Source organism: Pteropus alecto, unplaced genomic scaffold (assembly GCF_000325575.1).
Source record: "Pteropus alecto unplaced genomic scaffold, ASM32557v1 scaffold45, whole genome shotgun sequence".
Lineage (NCBI taxonomy): Eukaryota > Metazoa > Chordata > Mammalia > Chiroptera > Pteropodidae > Pteropus > Pteropus alecto.
In genome coordinates this window covers 18,041,100-18,060,683 of record NW_006442491.1, presented here as the reverse complement: position 1 = coordinate 18,060,683, position 19,584 = coordinate 18,041,100, and the positions used below count along the sequence as shown (strand labels likewise).

The following is a 19,584-nucleotide window of genomic DNA, read 5'->3' as shown; positions in this document are numbered from 1 at the left end:
CTCACCTCTCTTCCTGTGAGCACTCTTAGAGGAGTGTTGTGGGATTTAAAACATATAAGGTGTAATATATATAACAAGAATAGTACAGATAGGGAGAAGAAGGAATACTGTTATATAGGAGTGACATTTCTATATCTCACTGTACTTATATAAGTATAAATCTGAAGTAAATTCTGATAAGTGGAGAGGTCTATGGTAAGCCTAGAGCAGCCATTAAAAAAAAGTGGAAAAAAAACTATTAAAGAAATTAAAATGTTACACTAGAAAATACTAATTTAATGTAAAAGAAAACTGTGAAGGAAGAATAGAGGAATAAAAAAGACGAGACATGTTGAAAGCATAAAGTAAAATACCAGATGTAAATCCAACTCTATTAATAATAGCATTAAATGTGAATGGATCCAATCAAAAGGCAGAGATTTTCTGACTGGATTAAAAAACCAAGCCCCAACTATATACTGTCCACAGGAGACACACTCTGGATTCAAAGATACAAATAGGTTGAGAGTTAAAGGATGGAAGAAAATAGAGCATGCAAACAGCAATCATAAGAGAGCTGGTTTGGCCATATTAATATCAGAACTGTAGGCTTTAAAACAAAATATGTTAGAAGAGACAGAGAAGAACATTTTATAATGTTAAAAGGGTCAATTCATCAGGATGATATAAAAATTATAAACATATATGAGGCAAAAATGGACAAAATCGAAAGGAGAAATAGACAATTCAATAATAACAGCTGGACACTTTAGTAGCCCATTTTCAATAATGGGTAGAACAACTAGGTAGAAGATCAACACAGAAATAGAAGACTTGAACAACACTATAAACAACTAGACCTAAAAGACACCTACCTATAAAACACTCCACCCAATGACAGCACAATATATATTCTCTTCAAATGCATATGGAACATTCTTTAGGATAGACCACATGTTAGGTCGCAAAATGAATCTCAATAAATTTTAAAAGATTGAAATCATACAAGTATCTCCTCCTACCACCACCTCTAAGAAGTCTGTGGAAGAGTTCCACATGAAGATTTAGCCAGAGAATTTCATGCTGGTTGTCTAAAAGCTGGAAGCTTCTAGAAGACTTCCAGGGCATCTGTCTAAGCATTACCTCACTCATCCTATTGTGAGTATTACTTTAGTTAACTCATGAGAAGCACTTAGAAAAGTGTCTGGCATGAAGTATGTGATAAATTTTATTTATTATTATCTTCACAATAATTTCATGGGGCAAGCTTCATTATTCTCTATTTTTTTCTATTTTTTTTAAAAATTTATCTTTTTATGGTGACATTGGGTAATGAAATCCAGTAAGTTTCAGCTGTACATTTTAACAGTAAGGCACATATATATTTGCATCGTGTGTTCATCTCCCATCATTATTCCCTATATAATGATGTGGAGACAGAGACTCAGAGATGCACAGTAAGTTGAGGTCATACAGCAAATAATCAGGCGAGTCAGATTAAAACCCATGTTTGTTAGACTTCAAAGCCTGTACACATGCACAGAGAGGCAGGTCTGAGGACTTTTATCAATGTGTTTTCTGCAGTAGCTTAAAATTGGAAACAGTATAGATGTCCGTCAATAGGGACCATTCAGTAAAGCCCAACCAGAAAGGTCTTTGTGCTGGTTACATAGGGACATGGAACCATCTCCAAGACATTTTGTTCAGTAAAAAGAAAATCGGAAAAAATTTCCATATCCCATGGGAAACAAAGCCAAATATTCCATAAGATCTAAGTCCATCAGTGTGTGTGTGTGTGTGTGTGATCTTTGGAGGCTCATATGAAGCAAATGAAGGTGATTTAAACAATAGGATCTATTTATAGAAGCCTTCCTTTCTTTAGACTTTATTTTATTGAGTTTTGAAATAACACATGCTCAAAGAAAAAATTCAGAGCACAGCAAAGTGTCAAGAAGAAAAAAAAAAGACACAGAAATCCCTCCCTGCAGAATTAAGTAGGCTGACATATTTATTTGTTTGTTTGTTTGTATGTTTTTAGGCTGACATTTTGATATACATCTTTCCAGTCCTTTTTCTGTGTGATTGCACGTGTGTGAGTGTATGTATGCATATATGTGTACATATAGAGAAATATACATATACAAATATGAGAATTCTACTGTTATAACAAAATGTCCCCCACGTTATAGAATCTTAAACAATATAGAAGCTTATTTCTTCATCACATTGAATCTGGGTCCCGAGAGGAAGAGTGGATCCAGAATCATGGTTTCAGGCTCCTTCTATATTCCTCCTATATTATTCTCAATGCATGGCTTCCTCCTCATGGTCTAAGACAGTTGCTCCAGCTCCAGCCATCACATCTGCATTTCCCAGCAGGAAGTGGTAAATGGGAAGTGGAGGTCCTCCCCCTGACTTTTAAGTATACAACCAAGAAGTTGTAGGCATTATTCTTCGTAGTGTTTGTTTGAACGTAATCACATGGCCATTCCCAGCCCCAAGGAAATGTGGTCTTTCCTGTGGACTACCATGTGTCCAGCTAAAAGTCAAGGGTCCTATGACTACGATAGAAACAGGAAAATAGACATTATAGCAAATAGCAGTGCTGTTTTTGGCTTATCTTCATTCTATCAATAATAATATCTTTCCTCACTAAGAGATAAAGTTCTGTATCTTACATTCTAACCACCGAATCCTGTGAAAGGACACCAGCTTAGGCCAAATTACAAGTTGTGATAGAGCAGCCTTTCTTTCTTAAGGAACACTCAAAAGCCAGCTGCTCAACCAGCAATTTCCAAATGAAAGGCAGAATCTTGGCAACACCAATATTTATCATGGCACTCCCCCCAGATTTTGCCTTTGTAAACATCATTAGGAGAATCAGAACATGTTATCCCATTGCAAAACCAGAATTGTAAGATGAGGTGTGTGATAAACCTTCTATGACAAGTTTCAGCCTCTTTGCTAGTAATTCTTAGAGTGATGTCATTAGACTGTGTGTGTGTCAATTACATCTGCCTACAAAAGCACAAATTTCTCCTCCCTTATTTTCACTTCCAGAGGAATTTGAGAGTGTGTGTGTGTGTTGGGGCTGGGGGGGAGGGTGGTGGAGTGGAGGCTATGGGAGTGGATTAGAGTTTTCTATTTCTATTTGAAACATTCCATTTCAAACCAGAAGACAATGAGTTAGGGAAGGCTGTCTCCATCTGAAGCCAATATTTTCTTGACTGGTTCACACGCTTTGTGACTCAGATCTCTGACACAGAAAGATCATTTAATACAGAGCCTAGGCAGCCTGGGTCCAAGTTCTGGTTCTGCCACTCATTGGTCGTGTGACCTCAGCCAAGATACTTAACCTCTCTGTACTTCAGTTTCTTTATTTGAAAAATAGGACACATAATAACAGAAGTATTTTTAGGGCCTCCATGAAAAATAAATCAGTAAAATCTCAGGAAGAGCCCAAGGCATGGGAAGTCCCTCAGCAGATGACCACAGAAATGGCCCCGTGCCCTGGCATCTGGCCAGCCAAGAAGGGTGGCTGTGGGAAGGCTCTTCAGAGTCATGAAGTTGATGGTCACCATGGTGGACATCAGTGGGGATGAAAAGGTATATGTTCCCTTTTTTGGCAGCCTAGTACTGAGCAACCCCAGGAAGCGTGTTGGTGTAATCCCTACCAATTCTCTTTCAGATGGCTTTGTGGGCCTCTCCTCAAAGCAGTCCTGGTCTGATTTCACATTTTCAAGTTCCTGGAGCCACTTTCCTCCAGGATAAATCTGGAGTGTGATACCTCAGTATTTATGCCAATAGCTCATGATAAAAAACCCTGGATTCAGAGACAAGGTCTGGACCCTGTCTTTGCAGTCCATTTTTTGTGGGACTCTGGTGAGATCATCCTTCCATCTGGACCCCCACTAGCACACCACACACGGAGGCTCGCATATGTCTGAAGCATCGGAAGGTGTTAACTTAAAAATAAAAAGGCCTTACAAAGTGAGGGGGAAGTGCTTTTGTCATCCCCATTGTACAGAAGAGGGGACTGAGGAGCATGAACTCATGCATGTTAACTTACAGATTGTCAGTGTCATCAAGAATTCCAAGGATGGCTAGTGAAAGCAAAACCACAGAGAGTGTCGTCAAGTGGAGGTGCCTTTTCCAAATACCAAGTCACTCGCCTTCTCACTTGGTCCTTGACAGAATGTGTGAGTGTGGCCAGCTCCATACTCTACATGCTCTTCTGCATCTGCTCTCCGTGTGTGTAATTAATCTTGGAGCATCTTCCCGCGTCAGCACAGAAGAGATTGTCTTCTTGCTCATTATCCACTCTAACATCCTTTCTGGGAGGGAATGCTTGGAAACAACCCAAATGCCCTTGTAAGGGCAAATACAAATTACAAAAGAATTCTCCTTGGTGCTAAAAAAGGGAGACATCCTCTCTCCCTTTTCTTAGAGCATTTATTTTAGAAAACTTGTAAGTTCTTTCTCTGCTCCTTTCAGATGTACAGGGGTCTTTTAAAAAGCTGAATAAGCCTCTGGCCAGTTTTACCATCTAGAAATGTTTTTCTCAAGGACCTAGAAGCCATCTCTTTGTAATGTAAATATCAAGTAAGCCAGCACCACTATTGCCCAGTTTCTTCGAGAGGGTGGAAGCCTAACTTCAGTGCTGGACTCTAAGTTCCAACACAACCTCCTCTCGTAAACACATGAGTTTCTTTTTCCTGTGGATAAGGACAATTGGCTAACCATACAGCTACCCTAGTGACAAACTATGTGACAAATGGTGCTGTCTGGTCCTCCTATTTGAGGACTAGCTACCGTTTGAGAACATGGATATAATTGGTTCTGTTTGTATATGAAAGGGTGGGGTTTCTTTCTGCCTTAGTAATCTCTTTAGCAGATTGTCTGGGATGTGCACCATAATCTGGTTTAATGCTTATTCAATAATAAAAATGTTTTCTTTCTCTTCTACTTTTGTGGAGAGGTTTTCTGAGTTGGTGGGAGATTTTGTTTTTAATTTTGTCTCCAACACCTTCAAATGTCTTTCTGCAGACAGCTGGTTAAAATAATTTGGCATCTTCACACAGTGGAACATTATGCAGTCATGACAGAGAACAAGAACACTCTCCATTTCCATCGTTGAGTCAAAGAGTAAAGTACAAAGTAGTTTACTACTTTTTCTGTAAAAAGACTATATTTGTATTTGTTTACACTTGTATAATCTCTGGAAGAGTAATAAGGGATAAATAAAAGTGCTTGCATGTGTGTGCGTATGTTAAGAGGAACTGGGCAGATGAGGGAGAGAGGGGGCTGGAATTCTTTTGAACTCCATTTTATATTTTCTGATTTTTAAAACACGTGACTATATTATCTATTCAAAATAAATTAAAAAGCAGGGGTGACAGCAAGCAAACAAAACAGACCCCTAAGGAAAAGAAATCCCAGGTCCAGACGTTCTCTAAACACATGATTCTGTCCATTTTTGAGCTCAGTCTTGACCTTGGAGCCAACTGGAAACTGGAAACTGATTATATTGATATAGTTTTGGACTTTTCCTTAGAAGGCTGATCTTAGTGTAAAAGCAGGGAATATATTTAAAAAACAACAACGAAAAGTAAAATTAGAAGCAATCAGGTAGCTAATATACTCTTCTCCATACTCCTCCTTCCTCCAGTTGAGAGAACTGTTCCCCAGGGTTCTTGGTGTCCACCTTCTTGGTGTCCACCTTTCAGCCTTGGTGACTTGAGGGGTGGGGGACTCACTTTCAGAAGCTCGGTGTAGCCCCTCTTCCCATCACCTCTCTTTGCCTCCTAGGTCGTCACTTATTCTCCAAAGAGCAGGCCTTCATGGGTTAGGAGGGATGATGGGAAGGGGTATATGGGGTACAATGTCCTGCCATACTGGGAATCGGGAAGCCAACATGCTTGAGATTCCGCTATTAGCCATCCGCTTTCTAGAAGCTCCTCTATGAGGATAGTGGGAAAAAGGATATGAGGCAGGGCTCATCTCTCAAGCTCTCTGGCCACTTTAGGCTGTGTTGATTGTCACTCTTCTTATTCTTGTTATTACAGATCAGGGAGTGGCCCAGGAAGGCTCCTTACATGCTGGCGTGTCTCCGTTTTATCCTTATGCCAAGCCTATGAGGTAGGTGCTATCTATTATAATCCTATTTTATGGATGATGAAACAGAGGCACAGATAAATTAACTGGCTTCCCTGAGGTCGCACAGCTTGTAAGGGCCAGTTCACCCATCCAGCTGTTTCCCTTCTAATACCCTTGAGCCTGCCTCCAGCTCCTAGTCAGTCATCTTTCAGGAGTGGAAGGAAGTAAGTTATGAAAGAGTGAAATTGCAGGTACTGTGACTCAGAGCGGGGATAGGGCTGTGCTTTGCATTTCTAGGTCCTGTGGGAGGCGCGTGGCATTCCCTACCTTACAGAGGGTAGTTTGTGTTGTTGGTTCAAGTCCTCAGGCTTTGCCTCTGAGACCCCCACCACTTGCCCTGTGACCTTAAGCCCTTGCCTTGCCTCTCTGGGTCCCAGTCTCCAGGTGCCTCCAGTTGACCTAGGTGGAGCACTGCAGGTTGCATAAGTCAGCGGATGAGAAGAGCTGCCACACATTGACCAGCGGGAACATGAGCAGAGCTCCGAGCAGTGAGCCCAGCTGCACCGCCGCCCCACACCACAAGAGGGCGCTGCGGCTACGGTCGCGCAGGATCACGCCTAGCATCACCTTGACATAGCTCAGACATCCAGAGAAAAGTACCCACGAGGCCACCTGCGGAGATAGGGTGGGAGAGATGCAGAGTGAAGGGGGCTTTAGGGTGACCCCCAGGGGTGAAGGGTGTAGGGTTACCTTACAGCGCTAAGGGAACCCCATGAGTTGACCCCTCCCCAAGGACAAAGTAAAGCTCAGTAGCTTTTCTATCCCTCATGATCAAGTCAAGGGCCTCTGCGAGAAGGTCACTGCTGACGTCCACACGGTGGGAAGAATGTGGCTTTCCAGGGAGAGGCTGGACCATCACCTTAGACCAGCCAGCTCACCTTCCTAAGCCTCCACTCCCAAATGAGAGGCATTCCCCCTCCCTGCCCCGACTTGGGGCTTCTTGAGCAAGCAACCGCAGAGACTTTGGTCAATAGAAAGTGCTATACCCTGGGTCTCCCCAGGCCTTGGCGAGGTGAGGGGGTACTTATGGGAGCAGATACTTACGATTAAGACTTCTCCACTCCAGTGGCCCTGCATGAGGGGGCAGGGGCTCATCACGGCCATGGCCATATTGTAGGCCCCAAAGCCAGTTCCAAGCACAGTAAGGACCGCCAGGAATGGCAGAGACCTAGGGCAGAGTAGGGGAGCGGAATGGAGGAGGTAAGAAGCATGACCTCTGCCTCTCCAACCCTGAGGGCCATGCAGAATGGTCAGCATCTTCAGGATTAGAGGTTAGACCCATGTGGGAACTTACAGGCTACCTGGCTCAAGTGGGTCAGTGAAGCTCCTGAGGGACAAGGCTGGTCTAAGTCACCCTGAGCACTAATGGCAAGGCTGAGCATCCCAGCAGGAGAAACAGAGCAACTCTGGTGCTATATGGACCTGGTCTGAATCCCAGTTCCACCAGTTAAGCTGTGAGACTGGTTCTTGAGCCTCAGTTTCATCACCTGTGAAATGAGTCTTGCAGGGCTATGGATGCCCATGGGAGCATAGTGTGCAGGGCCTAGCCCTGGCTGTGGGCTCTACCTAATATTTTACCTGCTGCCATTTCCTCCTACAACACGCCCACCCTCAGCCAGGAAGCCGGGCTAGGGAGAAGGTAGCTCTGCAGGGTGTGGTGTGTGACCTCAGGTGACCTCTCCCTTCTGGCTTCAGCTACCTGTCTACAACGTGAGGTTTGCATGCTCTGGGGGCCCTGGTGGCTAGCTTGGATGCATTCTACATGGAGGCCTTGCATGTTGAACCCAGGTCTGACAATTGTGTACACTGCCCTTCATTTGAAGTTACTGCCCCTGGGGTCTCCTTGTCTACACTCTTCAGAACACCAAGGCTGGTCTGTGCCCTGGGTGAGAGTGGGGGCTCTGCCTCTGCCTCCAAGGACTCTTTCTGCTCCAGGATTCTTAGATTCCCTGACTCTCGAATTCTGTATTTCTGACATTCTGGGCAGCTCAGATTCTACAGGTCTGCGGTCTGTGGTCCTGCTTCCTCAGAAATCTCCAGGCTCCTTCCACAGTTTTTAAGCCCCAAGGGAGAAAATTCAGCTTTCTAGCAAATTGACATTTCTGTCTAACTCTCCTGTACTCATTATCCCTCCTTCTAGGGCTGGGGAAGGTAGGTGTGGGCAGGTCTGAGAGGCTAATGAGGGCAGGCAGGGCAGAGGGATGGATGGGGGAGGCTGTGGGACCTAAAGTTTCATGACCCCAAGGTGGGCCTTTCTCTTTGGTGGTCTTAAGCCATTGTGTCAGAACCACTTAGGTTGCTTATTAAAATTTAAAATCCCAGGTCCCAATCTAAGCTGACTCAATCTGCATTTTACCAACTTGCCTAACCATTCTTCTAGAACTGGAGCTAGTGTGGGCTGGAGGCAGGAGGACGGGGCTAAAATCCTGGGAATTATACCAGGGCCAGCCCTTTCTACAAGCGTCAGGGTTCCCATTTGTAAAAGAGAATCTCAGTTCCTGCCTGGTTGTGGGCCAATGGCAGTGATGGTTGACATACTGGACCTGCTGTGCGCCAAGCACTGCTCTGAAACTTTACAAAATTATCTCATCTCATGCTCCTAGAAACCCTAGGAGCATGAGATGAGATAATTTTATTATCACTATTTCCCAGGTAAGTATCCCTGAAGCACAGAGAGGCGGAGTGACTTGTCCAATACCAAACAGCTAGTAAGTGACAGAGCTGGGATTTGAACCCAGGCAGTCAAGCTCCAGGGATCATATTCTTAACCACTACATAAATAGCCTGATTGTGGGGTTTGGAATTCTGGCTTCTGGAATGAAGTGCATCGCCAACCAGAGCTCCCCAGGCCCAGTTTGAGATAGACCTGATAGGCAGGAACATGGAGAAGAAGCAGGCCAGAGGGTTGGCCATGGAGCTGAGGGTGGCAGACAGGTGGTAGGCAACAGGCCCGTAGGACAGGCAGGAGTAGGTCTGCACAGAGGGCAGCACGCCGTTGGTGAGTGCGTTCACAAAGGCCACCAGGATGTAGATGAAGATCAGGTGGGCCGGGTAATGGCGGGCTGTTTTCTCCTGCAGATGCCCCTGGCTCTTACTGCTGTCCACCGGGCCTGGGGAGCCCAGGTCCTCTTTCAGTGACCGGAGGGAGTAGAGAGTGATCTGGGAGGTGAGGAGGTCTTCTGTGGAGATTTTCCAGTGCCTGGGACGACGCTGGAGGAAAAAGAAGGAGACGAGACAGCAGGCCATCATGAAGGAGAGCAGGAGGAAGAAGACCAAGGGCGAGAAGTTGGCGGGGAGGTAGCGGCTTTGCAGACGGACCGAGGAGAGCTCTGTTCCAGAAAGGCCAGGCACAGGAGTGCTATTATGTCCCTGAAGAGGATAAAACAAAGGTCATTGGATCCCTAGGTGATGTTGGGACACAGTTACCAACAACATTAATAATGATAATATACAATAAACAGTGTGTGATAGATAACATACACATGACTTCTAAAGTAATAATAATAAATGCTCACATTGACCGACTGGTCACTGGGCACCAGCCCTTTGCATGCATCAGCTCATGTGTACCTCTTAACAGCCCTGGGGACCATTATCCCCGTTTTAGAGGAAACGGAGGTGTCAAAACAGTTCATCTTACCTGAGGGTCACACAGAGTACATGGCGAACCCAGTCCACTTGGTTCTTTCTGACTCAGAAGCTACACCTCTCCCCACTCTACCGCCCTCCAGGGCTGACAACCACAAATATGTTCAGAGGAGTGTCTGGCTGGGAATCAGCCAGGGGAGGGCAGCTCCACCCAAGTCACCTTGTGGAGATGTGGCCTGGTGTGGCCAGATCTCTTTTCAAGAGACATCATACATCTAGATTTATATATGTGAAATTTCAAGAAATTTAAATGTCATCAACTAAACACTTAAAAAAAAGAATGCTTACAGGCTATGATGGCCTTGGCCACTGCTTTGCAACTGTTGCTGTACTGCTGTGGTTTGGATAATACCAGACATATATGTAAATTGTCCAATACCCAGTGAAAAAAAAGTTTGACCTTGGTTGAAAAGGGGTTCTATGAAAAGCAACCTTACAGGGTGATCTGATCGTAAAGTCCTAACTGGGCAGGTCAGATATGCCCTAGGCATATGATGTTTTTAGTAAAAAGCTTATCTTTGCCTTAAACAAGCCCTGTCCATCTTTTCTGTGCCTCTAGATTAACACACCTTTGAAATGCCAGGATAGCCCTCGAAGGCGTAACCACCCTCAAGAGAGCACACAATCTTAAATATTTTGTAATCCGATCCCTGTCTCACTTCCTCCCACCTCCCTGCCATCTTCTTTCTGTTCTCTTCTTAATTTCAAATGCATAAAAGAAACTATCAAACTGTTATTCTCTGAATCATTTGAGAACTTGCTTCCGGGCAATTGCTATCAGTTTTGGCTCAATTAAACTCTTATAAAAATTCTCTACAGGGTTGGACATTTCTTATGTCAACATTTACTTGGTGTAGTTGGCAGGATTCCAAAGAAGCCCACCCAGGACCATCCTGCAGACCTGGACCCGGTGCTAGGTACCAGCAGGAGCCCATTGAGCCCCCTGGCTCCCTACTTCACATCAGGTAAACTTGGATGACTTTTCTCTCAGAATCTGGGGCCTCCTTGCATTAAGTAGCAGGCCAGGACTTTATTTGACCTGTTCTTAGAAAATCCTCCAGTTGGATAAGGGTTGAGATAACCCAGGGAAAAAAAAATGGGTTGTTTTTAATTTTGGCTTTGTAATTGGATTGCTTACTGAGAGTCTGAACACAATCTTTGCTGGTTAAATGAGAGACTGAACTCTTTTTAGCTCCAAAAGGGAGAGAATACTTGCTTTCCAAAACCTGAATAGCCAATAGGGTGAAAATAGTTATAGCAGATCCAGAATTCGAAGTGGTGGAGATGGGTGCTGGGAGTACCCCAGTGTGGTAATGCAGCTGACTCTAGGGAGGCTGGGGGAGCCCCAGGGAGAGTTTTCTTTCTTTGTGAGGGGCAGGGGGCCCTGGAATAGGTTCACCCTGAGAGAGAGGGACCCATGCCTTGGAAAGTGTCATGATTCTGATGGTGTCTGGTAAACGTTTGCTGGCCCTTGTTCAGGTAGTCTTAGGTAACTAGGAATCTCTGTGGGATTGCCTGAGGAAAAATTTTCTCTAGGGCATGAAGCAGTCCTATGGGAATATATACTGCATTTGGCTTATCTGGAGACATGGATGGATGGATGTAAAGGCTGGTTTTCCCTAGAAATTTGTTCAGACTGCATATATCTCAAAGAAAAAAACTAAAATTAATATGGAAAATCGTGCCTCCAAGCCCCACGACAGTCAGCCTCCCATTAATGCTAAGATGGCCACAATGAGGATCCTTTGATATTTCAAAATTAACTTTTTCATGCACAATTAGAAAAAGCTGGCTATAAAACTAGGCACAATGAATGGAAAACATATCTGGTTGGTCTCTCGAAACTTTGAAAAGAACATTTAGGTAAATGGATCGACCTATATCTTTCAGATGTCAGTTCAATTCTTTGAGGTATTAAAAATGGCTGTCCTTATTTTAAAAAGGGGAAGATCATTTGGAACTTGACTTGTCAAAGGAAGATAAATTGTAAATGCCTCAAATAAAATTTGGACTCAACCATTCTTTTATAAACCAGTAGAATTTTTCTCATGGCTTAAAGGTCTCTGTTGGTGTCTGTGTGTGTCTATATATGTATATTGAAATGGGAGATAATTTTCTACCTCTGGATGGCATTATTAAAATTAATTTAAAGGCAAGCACTTGTAAGAATTGGGTCTTCTAAAATGATCAGAAATATAGAAACTAACTCAGATGCTTCTCAAGTCATGTGATTTAAGATTAATACTTAGTAAATAAACATTAGTTTAAGTTTACTGGGTTAAGTAGAACAGACATGTCTTTTGAGTTATTGATATTAAATATAATGTTTATATTTTACCTGGGTTTACAAAAACAAATTTGTGTTAATAACTGACTTTGGTGTCTATGACATATGTTTCTAGAGGTTATAAAATGTCTTCATAAATTTGCCAAGCTAATTTATGAATGCTAATTGTTCACTTCTTAGTCTCCATTAGAAATTGAGGTTTTAAGCGTTAAAATATTAATATATGTAGGGATAACTTTGTGGTGTAACACCTCAAACGTTTCTTTTTTATGTTAAATCACATGGAAAGTATTGTAAAATAAATGATTAAAAAAACAACAACAACAATTTCCTAGGGTATATTGTGTGGGTAAACAATGGTTGTAAATTAAACAAATAGGGCTATGGAAAACCCAAGACGGCGGCTTGGTTCTTTATGGCTCCCTGGCAAACCCATTTTTCAGGTCTTGTATTCCTTTATGCATCACAGTGCATTTAAGCTGGGCTTATATTAAATAAAGGAACTTATGAGCTGACGTTATTGAAAGGCGGCACCTAAAACTATTGCCAAGGTTTGATAAAGTCACTTCAAGAAAATGCCAAGTTGGCAACTGCTGCCTTTCACAGGGAGCTCCAGGGAGACAAAGACTTTAAAGAACATTGGCTACCACCTGTAGAGTTTGTTTTTTGGAAAAGACGTCAATTAAAAGACATTCTCCAGCCTAGTGGGAAGGGACCTTGTTAGTGCCTAACCATGAAAGTACATCTACCCCTGTCTATGGACATCAGAGACTCTTCTAGGAGAAGTGCTGACATCAGAAGTAGACGGCCATCCCAAGACATGCACGAGGCCCGTATACCTACAAATTAATGTTTAACTCAGAAACCATTTGATTGTCTTCACCTGATTGCTAATGGTAGGCATCATAATAATAGTTATACTTTTTTCCTATATGGTTCAACTGTTTATGGTTACTGAAAATATTATATTTTTTAATACCCTCTTTATGGATTATGTAAATGCTATACTAGATGCTAAATACTGAAAAATGAGACAGAAAACAAAATTCGGATCATGATAGTTCATAGGCTATAAACCAGAATGTTCTCCCCCTCCCCGCCCCTCCGCCCCCACCACAGTGAATTCCATAAGACCTGACTGCCTTCCATTTACCTGACCTTCCCTTTTTTGGGAAAATTCAGCCTCAGCTCATATCCCATGGTTATAATATTGCCCCATCCTCAATGGTCAACAAATGACGATACTGAGACTTCCTGGGAATGAGCCTTCCTAGTGCTGTGTGACCACACTATCTGACCAAAAGGCTGGTCATTAGTGCATCTTTTGGATTGATTTATGACCAAAAAGGGGAACTGTGGAAGAAAAAGGGGTTCTACGGAAAGTAACTTCACAGGGTGATCTGATCATAAAGTCCTAACTGGAGAGCACATGGTGGGGAGTCACGCCCCAGGCCTATACCATCTTAGTGAAAGGTTCATCTTCACTTAAGCAACCCCTGTCCATTATTTCTATGCATCTAGGGTAACACACCTTTGAGATGTCAGCAGTAATACCCTTTGAAGTTGTAACCACCCTCAAGAGAGCACATATTCTTAACTATTTTGTAATCTAATCCCTGCCATCCTTTCTCCTACCCTCACGTAATCTTCCTTATGTTCCCTCCTTAATTTCAATTGCATAAAAGAAACTGCAAAATTGTTATTCTCCGAAGCATCTGACATCTTGCTCCTGACAACTGTCATCAGTTTTGGCTCAAATAAATGCTTATAAAATATCTCTATAGGTTTGAACATTTCTTATGTTGACAGACGTTTTAAGAACAGGAGATGTTGAAGCAAAAATATCTAAAGTCTACGGTTCTCAGCCCTGGCTGTACGTTAGCATAGCCTGGGGAATTCTGAATAAATACAAGTTCACAACCCCTATTTTGCAATGCTGAAATCCAAAAAGCTCAGAAGTTTATCATGACTCAGCTGGCAGCAATACTTGAAGGGATGTGAGCCTGTTTACAGCGGTGTCACTGAACAGGATTGCTGTGTCACAGGTGGGGCAGGTATGTTCCAAAATCTGAAACTCTTTTCTAATACACATCTGAGAACAAGGATTTTAGGGAAGCCCCACCCTCAGAGAGTCTTATTTAACTCGTCTGGCTGTGTGCGTGGGGCCTGCTGGTGTGTTCCGATACCTCTCCCAGGTAATCTAAAGTACAGCCAGGTCAAGAACATGGGTCTATCTAACATTTCAGAAACACAAGCCCTTCATGGAATCTTGCTGTGATCAAGCACAGGGTGCTGCACTGGTTCTGGGTGACCCTGGGTACCTGTGTGATGTCAGTCGTCCCGGTGGTGTTAGGGCTTGGTGTGGTGTAAGATGTCTCAGTGACGTTGATGCAGGTGGTGAGACCCGAGCCCTGGGCAAGAGCCACCAGGGCAGGCAGGAAGCCACTGAGTCCTTCACCCACAAAGAAGGTGGTCAGGTAGTGGGTAGACAGCAGGCTCATGAAAGGTAGGAAGGTAACGGAGGAGGTGCAGTCCACCAGGGCCAGGAAGAAGGTGAGGACCATGAAGGTGATGCTGTGGTGGCCACCCAGCACCCAGGAGGTGACGTTCCAGAGGAAGGCAAAGAGGATGCAGGCAACTGTGCCCACACTCAGCACAGTGAAGATGACAGGCACCTCAGAAAGGCAGCCAGGCCAGAAGCGATGGAGCAGGGTGACAAAGAGGGGGCCAACATTGGCCAGCTGGATGATCACTGTGAGGTAGGAGGGCAGGTACCAGCTCTCAGGCAGCTCTGTCACCAGCAGGGGCAGCTCTACCCAGAGTCCGTTGATGGCCACCCAGGAGCCTATCCCGAAGGTACAGACCAGCAGGTGTGTCAGGAGGGTCATGGTTATGCCTGCCAGGGCCAGAGGCTGCCGCCTCCTCAGATCAGCAGAACCTATGGAGGAAAATACCAGGTGAGTATTGTCCAGTTCACTGTCTAGCAAAAGACTGGGCTTTGGGGCCCAGAATTTTCTCTTATCATTCCCCTCTTTATGAAAGAGTTGGCTTTTTATTAGTAGAAAACATGGACAAAACATTCCTCTATAACTAACATTCCAGTAGGAAAGGCTTCCTAACCATGACTTATAAATCTAGAGACCACCAAAGAAAAGTTTGATACATTCAACTGCACAAAACACACAAAAGCAAACAAATAAACCAACAAAATAACCTCTGCAAAAAAGGCAAAAAAATACTAACAGCAAGATCGAAAGACAGATGACAACTTGGGGGAAAATATTTGCAATGTAAATCACAGACAAAGAGCTCATCTTCCTAATATATACAGAGTTTTTAGAAATTCAGAACAAAAAGAAAATAGAAAAATGGGCAAAGGTTATGAACAATTTTGAGAAAAGTACAAATAAGTCTTAAACATATGAAAAGCTTATCACTTTAATTTATCATGGGAAATGTCAATTAATGACTCCAATGTGCCATTTCTCACCATGAGATTGTCCCATAGGTTACCTATCCTGGACAAAATGATGCATGTTTGAGGTTATTATTCCCTGTGGCCTCGTGGTAATAGCAAAATATAGGAAATGACCCAAGTGCCTATCCATAGAGGATGGGCTAATGAAAGAAATGTCTACAAGTTGGAATGCTAGACACCTGTCAAAAGAAATGTGGAATGCAGGAGAGCTCCTTGGCTGTTCGGGACAGTACTTGAGGCTATGTTGACAAGTGAACAAAATCAAGGTACAGTGTGCTGCCTTTTGGACACAGGGGCCGAGGAGGAAGAATATGTACCCTTTGCTTGTATTTGCACAAAGCAGTCCTTGAAGGACAAGTGGGAACTGCTGGGATGTTTGCAGCACCTATACAAAAAGATTTGTAGACCTTTTTATCGAGTTTTGACTTGTGAACTATGTAAACACACTACCTATTACAAAAATATGGTTACCTAATATAATATTCTAACCTGGCAGTTTTCTCCTGAATTTAAAGAACTCCCTAGCTGGACAGGCCCTCAGAGACCGCCTGACTCTAGCCCTCCAAAACCATTCTGCCATCTGCTTACCACCTTCCCAATGACCTGTGTCATACCACCTGTGCTATTACCCTCTTCGACCTACTCTCAGTCTAAGTAAAAACATTGAAGAGGCCAGAAGCAAAACTCTGGAGCCAGCTGCCTGGGCCTGAACTCAGCTCTGCTGTTTACTAGCTGGGTGACCATGAACAAGTGACTTTGCCTCTTGTATCTCATTTTCCTAACTGTAAATAAAGGACAGTGACAGTATCAATGAGATGCAAATATGTTAACGAGTTTCTGCTACCTCAAGCTGCACCTGGCACACAGTAAGCACTCACTAAGAGTTAGCTATTTTCGTTATGGTGAAATTCCAGATTTACTGATATAGTTATCTTTTTCCTAATTCACATGAAAATGAACACATGCCTATTCAAATTTAAAAAGGGAAAAAAGTTCCCCCTGAGGTAACACCCAAAATCACCTTTGGTACACGAACCATTTTGGAGAGAAAGGTTGATTGGACCAATCACTTCCTTTTACAGATGGGAAACGGGATGGGGTCCGTGGGAATGGAGGGATTCTCCCATGGCTGGGAGGTGGGAGTTGGAGTGGGTTTCCTGCAGCACTTGGCTCCTCCCCACTGTGACCCTGTAGTGACACCTGATTCCTAGGTTCTACTCAGTTCACACGGCCAGTTTGGGACTTCTTCTGGCACATGAAGGAGTGTCCCTTGTGGCTATGCCTCACCCAGAAAAGTCTCAGAGTTCCCACACCCAGAATGGACTCTGGAGTCCTGACTCTCTTCTTTCCTCCTCCGCTGAGGAAACCCAGTCCGTTCCTTTCCAAAGCCACCTCCCTTCCTCTCTGGGAAGCGCTGGAGCAGAATGCATTCTGCCCGCTTTCAGTCCCGCTCCACTGCCTCCTGTCTGGGGCCTTAGCTAAGGAAATTAAGCTCTGTTCTCTCACCTGTGAGGCCAGCATGACTAACAGTCCAGGACAGCCTGGCTCTGGGTATACCAGGAGGACCCAGGAGAGGAGCAGTTCCTGGCAATTGCTGCCTGCCTGGCTGCTCCTCCCTTTGCCAGCGCTGTGCTCCTTGCCTGGGGCACCGCCTCCTTCCTCATCTGCAGCCCAGCTTTCTGCAGAACCCTGTCCCCAGGAAACCTCCTCTGGCTGCCCAGTGCTGGGCCCCAGGCTCCCTTCATGTAGGGTGTTCTCGTGTAGATGTATGCAGGTATATTTTTGCGGAGACTGAAGCTCTTCAAGGGCAGAGGGCTGCTTTGGAATCTCCCATTTTGCAGGCAAAAGAGCTTTTCAGATAACCTAGCTAGCTCAGGATTTGTAAATTTGTAACTCCTTGGCCTCTGCCAGGCAGCAGATATGTACTTTGGTTTGCTGTGTGTTATAAACAATCAGTCACTGAAATCCGCAAGTTAGGAGGTGGCCTACAAAACTCAAGATTTCTGGCTTCTCAGGAATATTCTAGAAGACCACACCATACATACCCACATGACAACAATCACTCTTGATCCTCTCTGATTTAGGGTCCTGCCTGGGCCCCGCCTGGCCCTGGAGGCCTTAGTTTTGAGAGAGAGATGTGGCTTGCCCAGGATCTCTCACAAGCTGGGGGCAAAGTGGGAGCTGGAATCCAGTTTTGGGCCTCTCTATCAATTCCAAACTCCAGGCATTGCCTCCAGCCACCTTACTGTTTTCTACTGCAGTAAAATCTGGAGCCAGATGCCTGAGTTCCAATCCTAGTTTTAAGCCTTCCAAGCTGAGCAAATGACTTAACCTCCTGTGCCTGATTCCTCTTTTGCAAAATGAGGAGGCTCTCAGTACCAACATCAGGATTATAAGGACCACGAACTTGCAAAATATTAGAATGGTGCCTGACTGAGTATGTGCTCAATAAACGTTAACTGTTCTGATTACTATTTACATTTGAAAACATACAATTACCTTGAACACACTTCCGGATATCGTAACACAATTCCTGAAGGCAAAATTCTGTCATCGCTTCCTCCTAATTAATCAAGGGATTATTAAGCACTTACTTTTTGTCCAGAACTCTGAACAAAAACCCAAATCCAACAAGCCACAGGGTATCCCCAGAGACAAGTATGAGGAAGAGAGGTGTGTGGGCTACAGACTTCAAGTACAATCACAGGCCAAGGCAGAGGTGAGCTGGAGGTGGACAGGAGGGGCCTCTGGGACTAGAAGAGGAGGCAGAGTTTCCCACCTTACCTTGGCCAATGCAGGTAACTCAACGGCTGCAAAACAGGGCAGGTCCTCCCAAAAGATCAGTGAAGTGGAGGGAAAAAAATCTTTTCAAAGACCAGGAGCTCTGGTGCCACTTCTCGGTGTCCCACTGTACCACCCACGAAGACCCAGAAACAGGCAATGGCTGCCCACCCCACCTGAGACCAGAATCTGGTACAAAGCAGGAAAAATCCCACTGAAAAAATAGCTGCCATGTGCCAATTCAGGCAGAGTTCCGATTGTGATTGGTGAAAAAATATGGAAGGAAGAAACAGGTAGAACGATCTATGATATTCTAAGGCTGAGGCTGCTAGATGCTTCTCATTAACCTCTCTTTCCTTCTTCCCTAGTTGTTACAGAGACTAGATTTTGGGTTGGGCAAATGGTCCCCAAGTTAACAGACTACATTCCCCAACCTCCTTTGTAGCTGGGCGTGGCCACTTGATCAAGCCCAGGATAAAGAGGTTGTCAGGAGTGTGCCATTCTGCTTTTCTTTCAACTTGCTGTCTGGAACTCAGATGTGATGGCCAGAACTTTAGCAGCCATTTTGCACTATGGGAGGTGGTTTCGGGGTTAGATGGAGACTAAATCTCCTCAGGACTTTGTGGTACAGAGCCGCCATACCAGCCCTGCTCTGCCTGCCACTGAACTATTTTGTTTATTTAATGTCGTTCAGTTGTAAATAAGTTTCTATCTTGTTTAAGCTACTCTTATTTTATATAAGGCAAAGCACTGGCTAAGTGTACAGAAGTATATGTACAAGGATGTGTTCTGACCAACTATAGTTTCCAAAAAGTAATATTTATCTCCTTTACTATTAATGCTCCGACTCAGAAACTCAGGTCCTGCCCCAACAAGGATTTGATCAAAAACCCAAATCCAACAAAATCAGTTGTCGAGAGATACTTTAAAGAGACATCAAAATGTTAGGAGTAAACCTGGGGCAAAAGTCTTTCGCAGGTCTTAACAGCAGAATGAGGTGGATATGGAGGAGGTGATAAATGATATACCTAATAAGAGGAAAAAATAAATAATTAAAGAGAGGAGGTGAATTTGCAGAAGATGGTTACCTTTATCATCTGAAAAACTATTAAACTAATGAGAGAGTTCAGCAAGGAGTCCAGTTATACATTTACAAACATGTAGTTTTCCCGTATAGATCCAGTTAGAAAATAAGAGTTGCTATTGAGTAGTCATTTGGGAAAAACAAATAGAACTGGGTCTCTTTTTTACTTCT

The 19,584-nt window shown here is 43.9% G+C and overlaps 1 protein-coding gene across 1 annotated transcript; it reads right to left on the bottom strand.

Annotated features, from left to right (window-relative positions):
- Positions 1–6,534: 6,534 nt before the first annotated feature.
- SLC52A3 (solute carrier family 52 member 3) lies at positions 6,535–14,958 on the bottom strand. The gene is made up of 4 exons (XM_006922026.1): positions 14,392–14,958; positions 9,002–9,504; positions 7,180–7,303; positions 6,535–6,747 (listed from the first exon to the last, which is right to left on the bottom strand). Exons 1-4 carry the CDS (start codon positions 14,956–14,958, stop codon positions 6,535–6,537), a joined length of 1,407 nt encoding a protein of 468 aa, XP_006922088.1.
- Between the last annotated feature and the right edge of the window lie 4,626 nt (positions 14,959–19,584).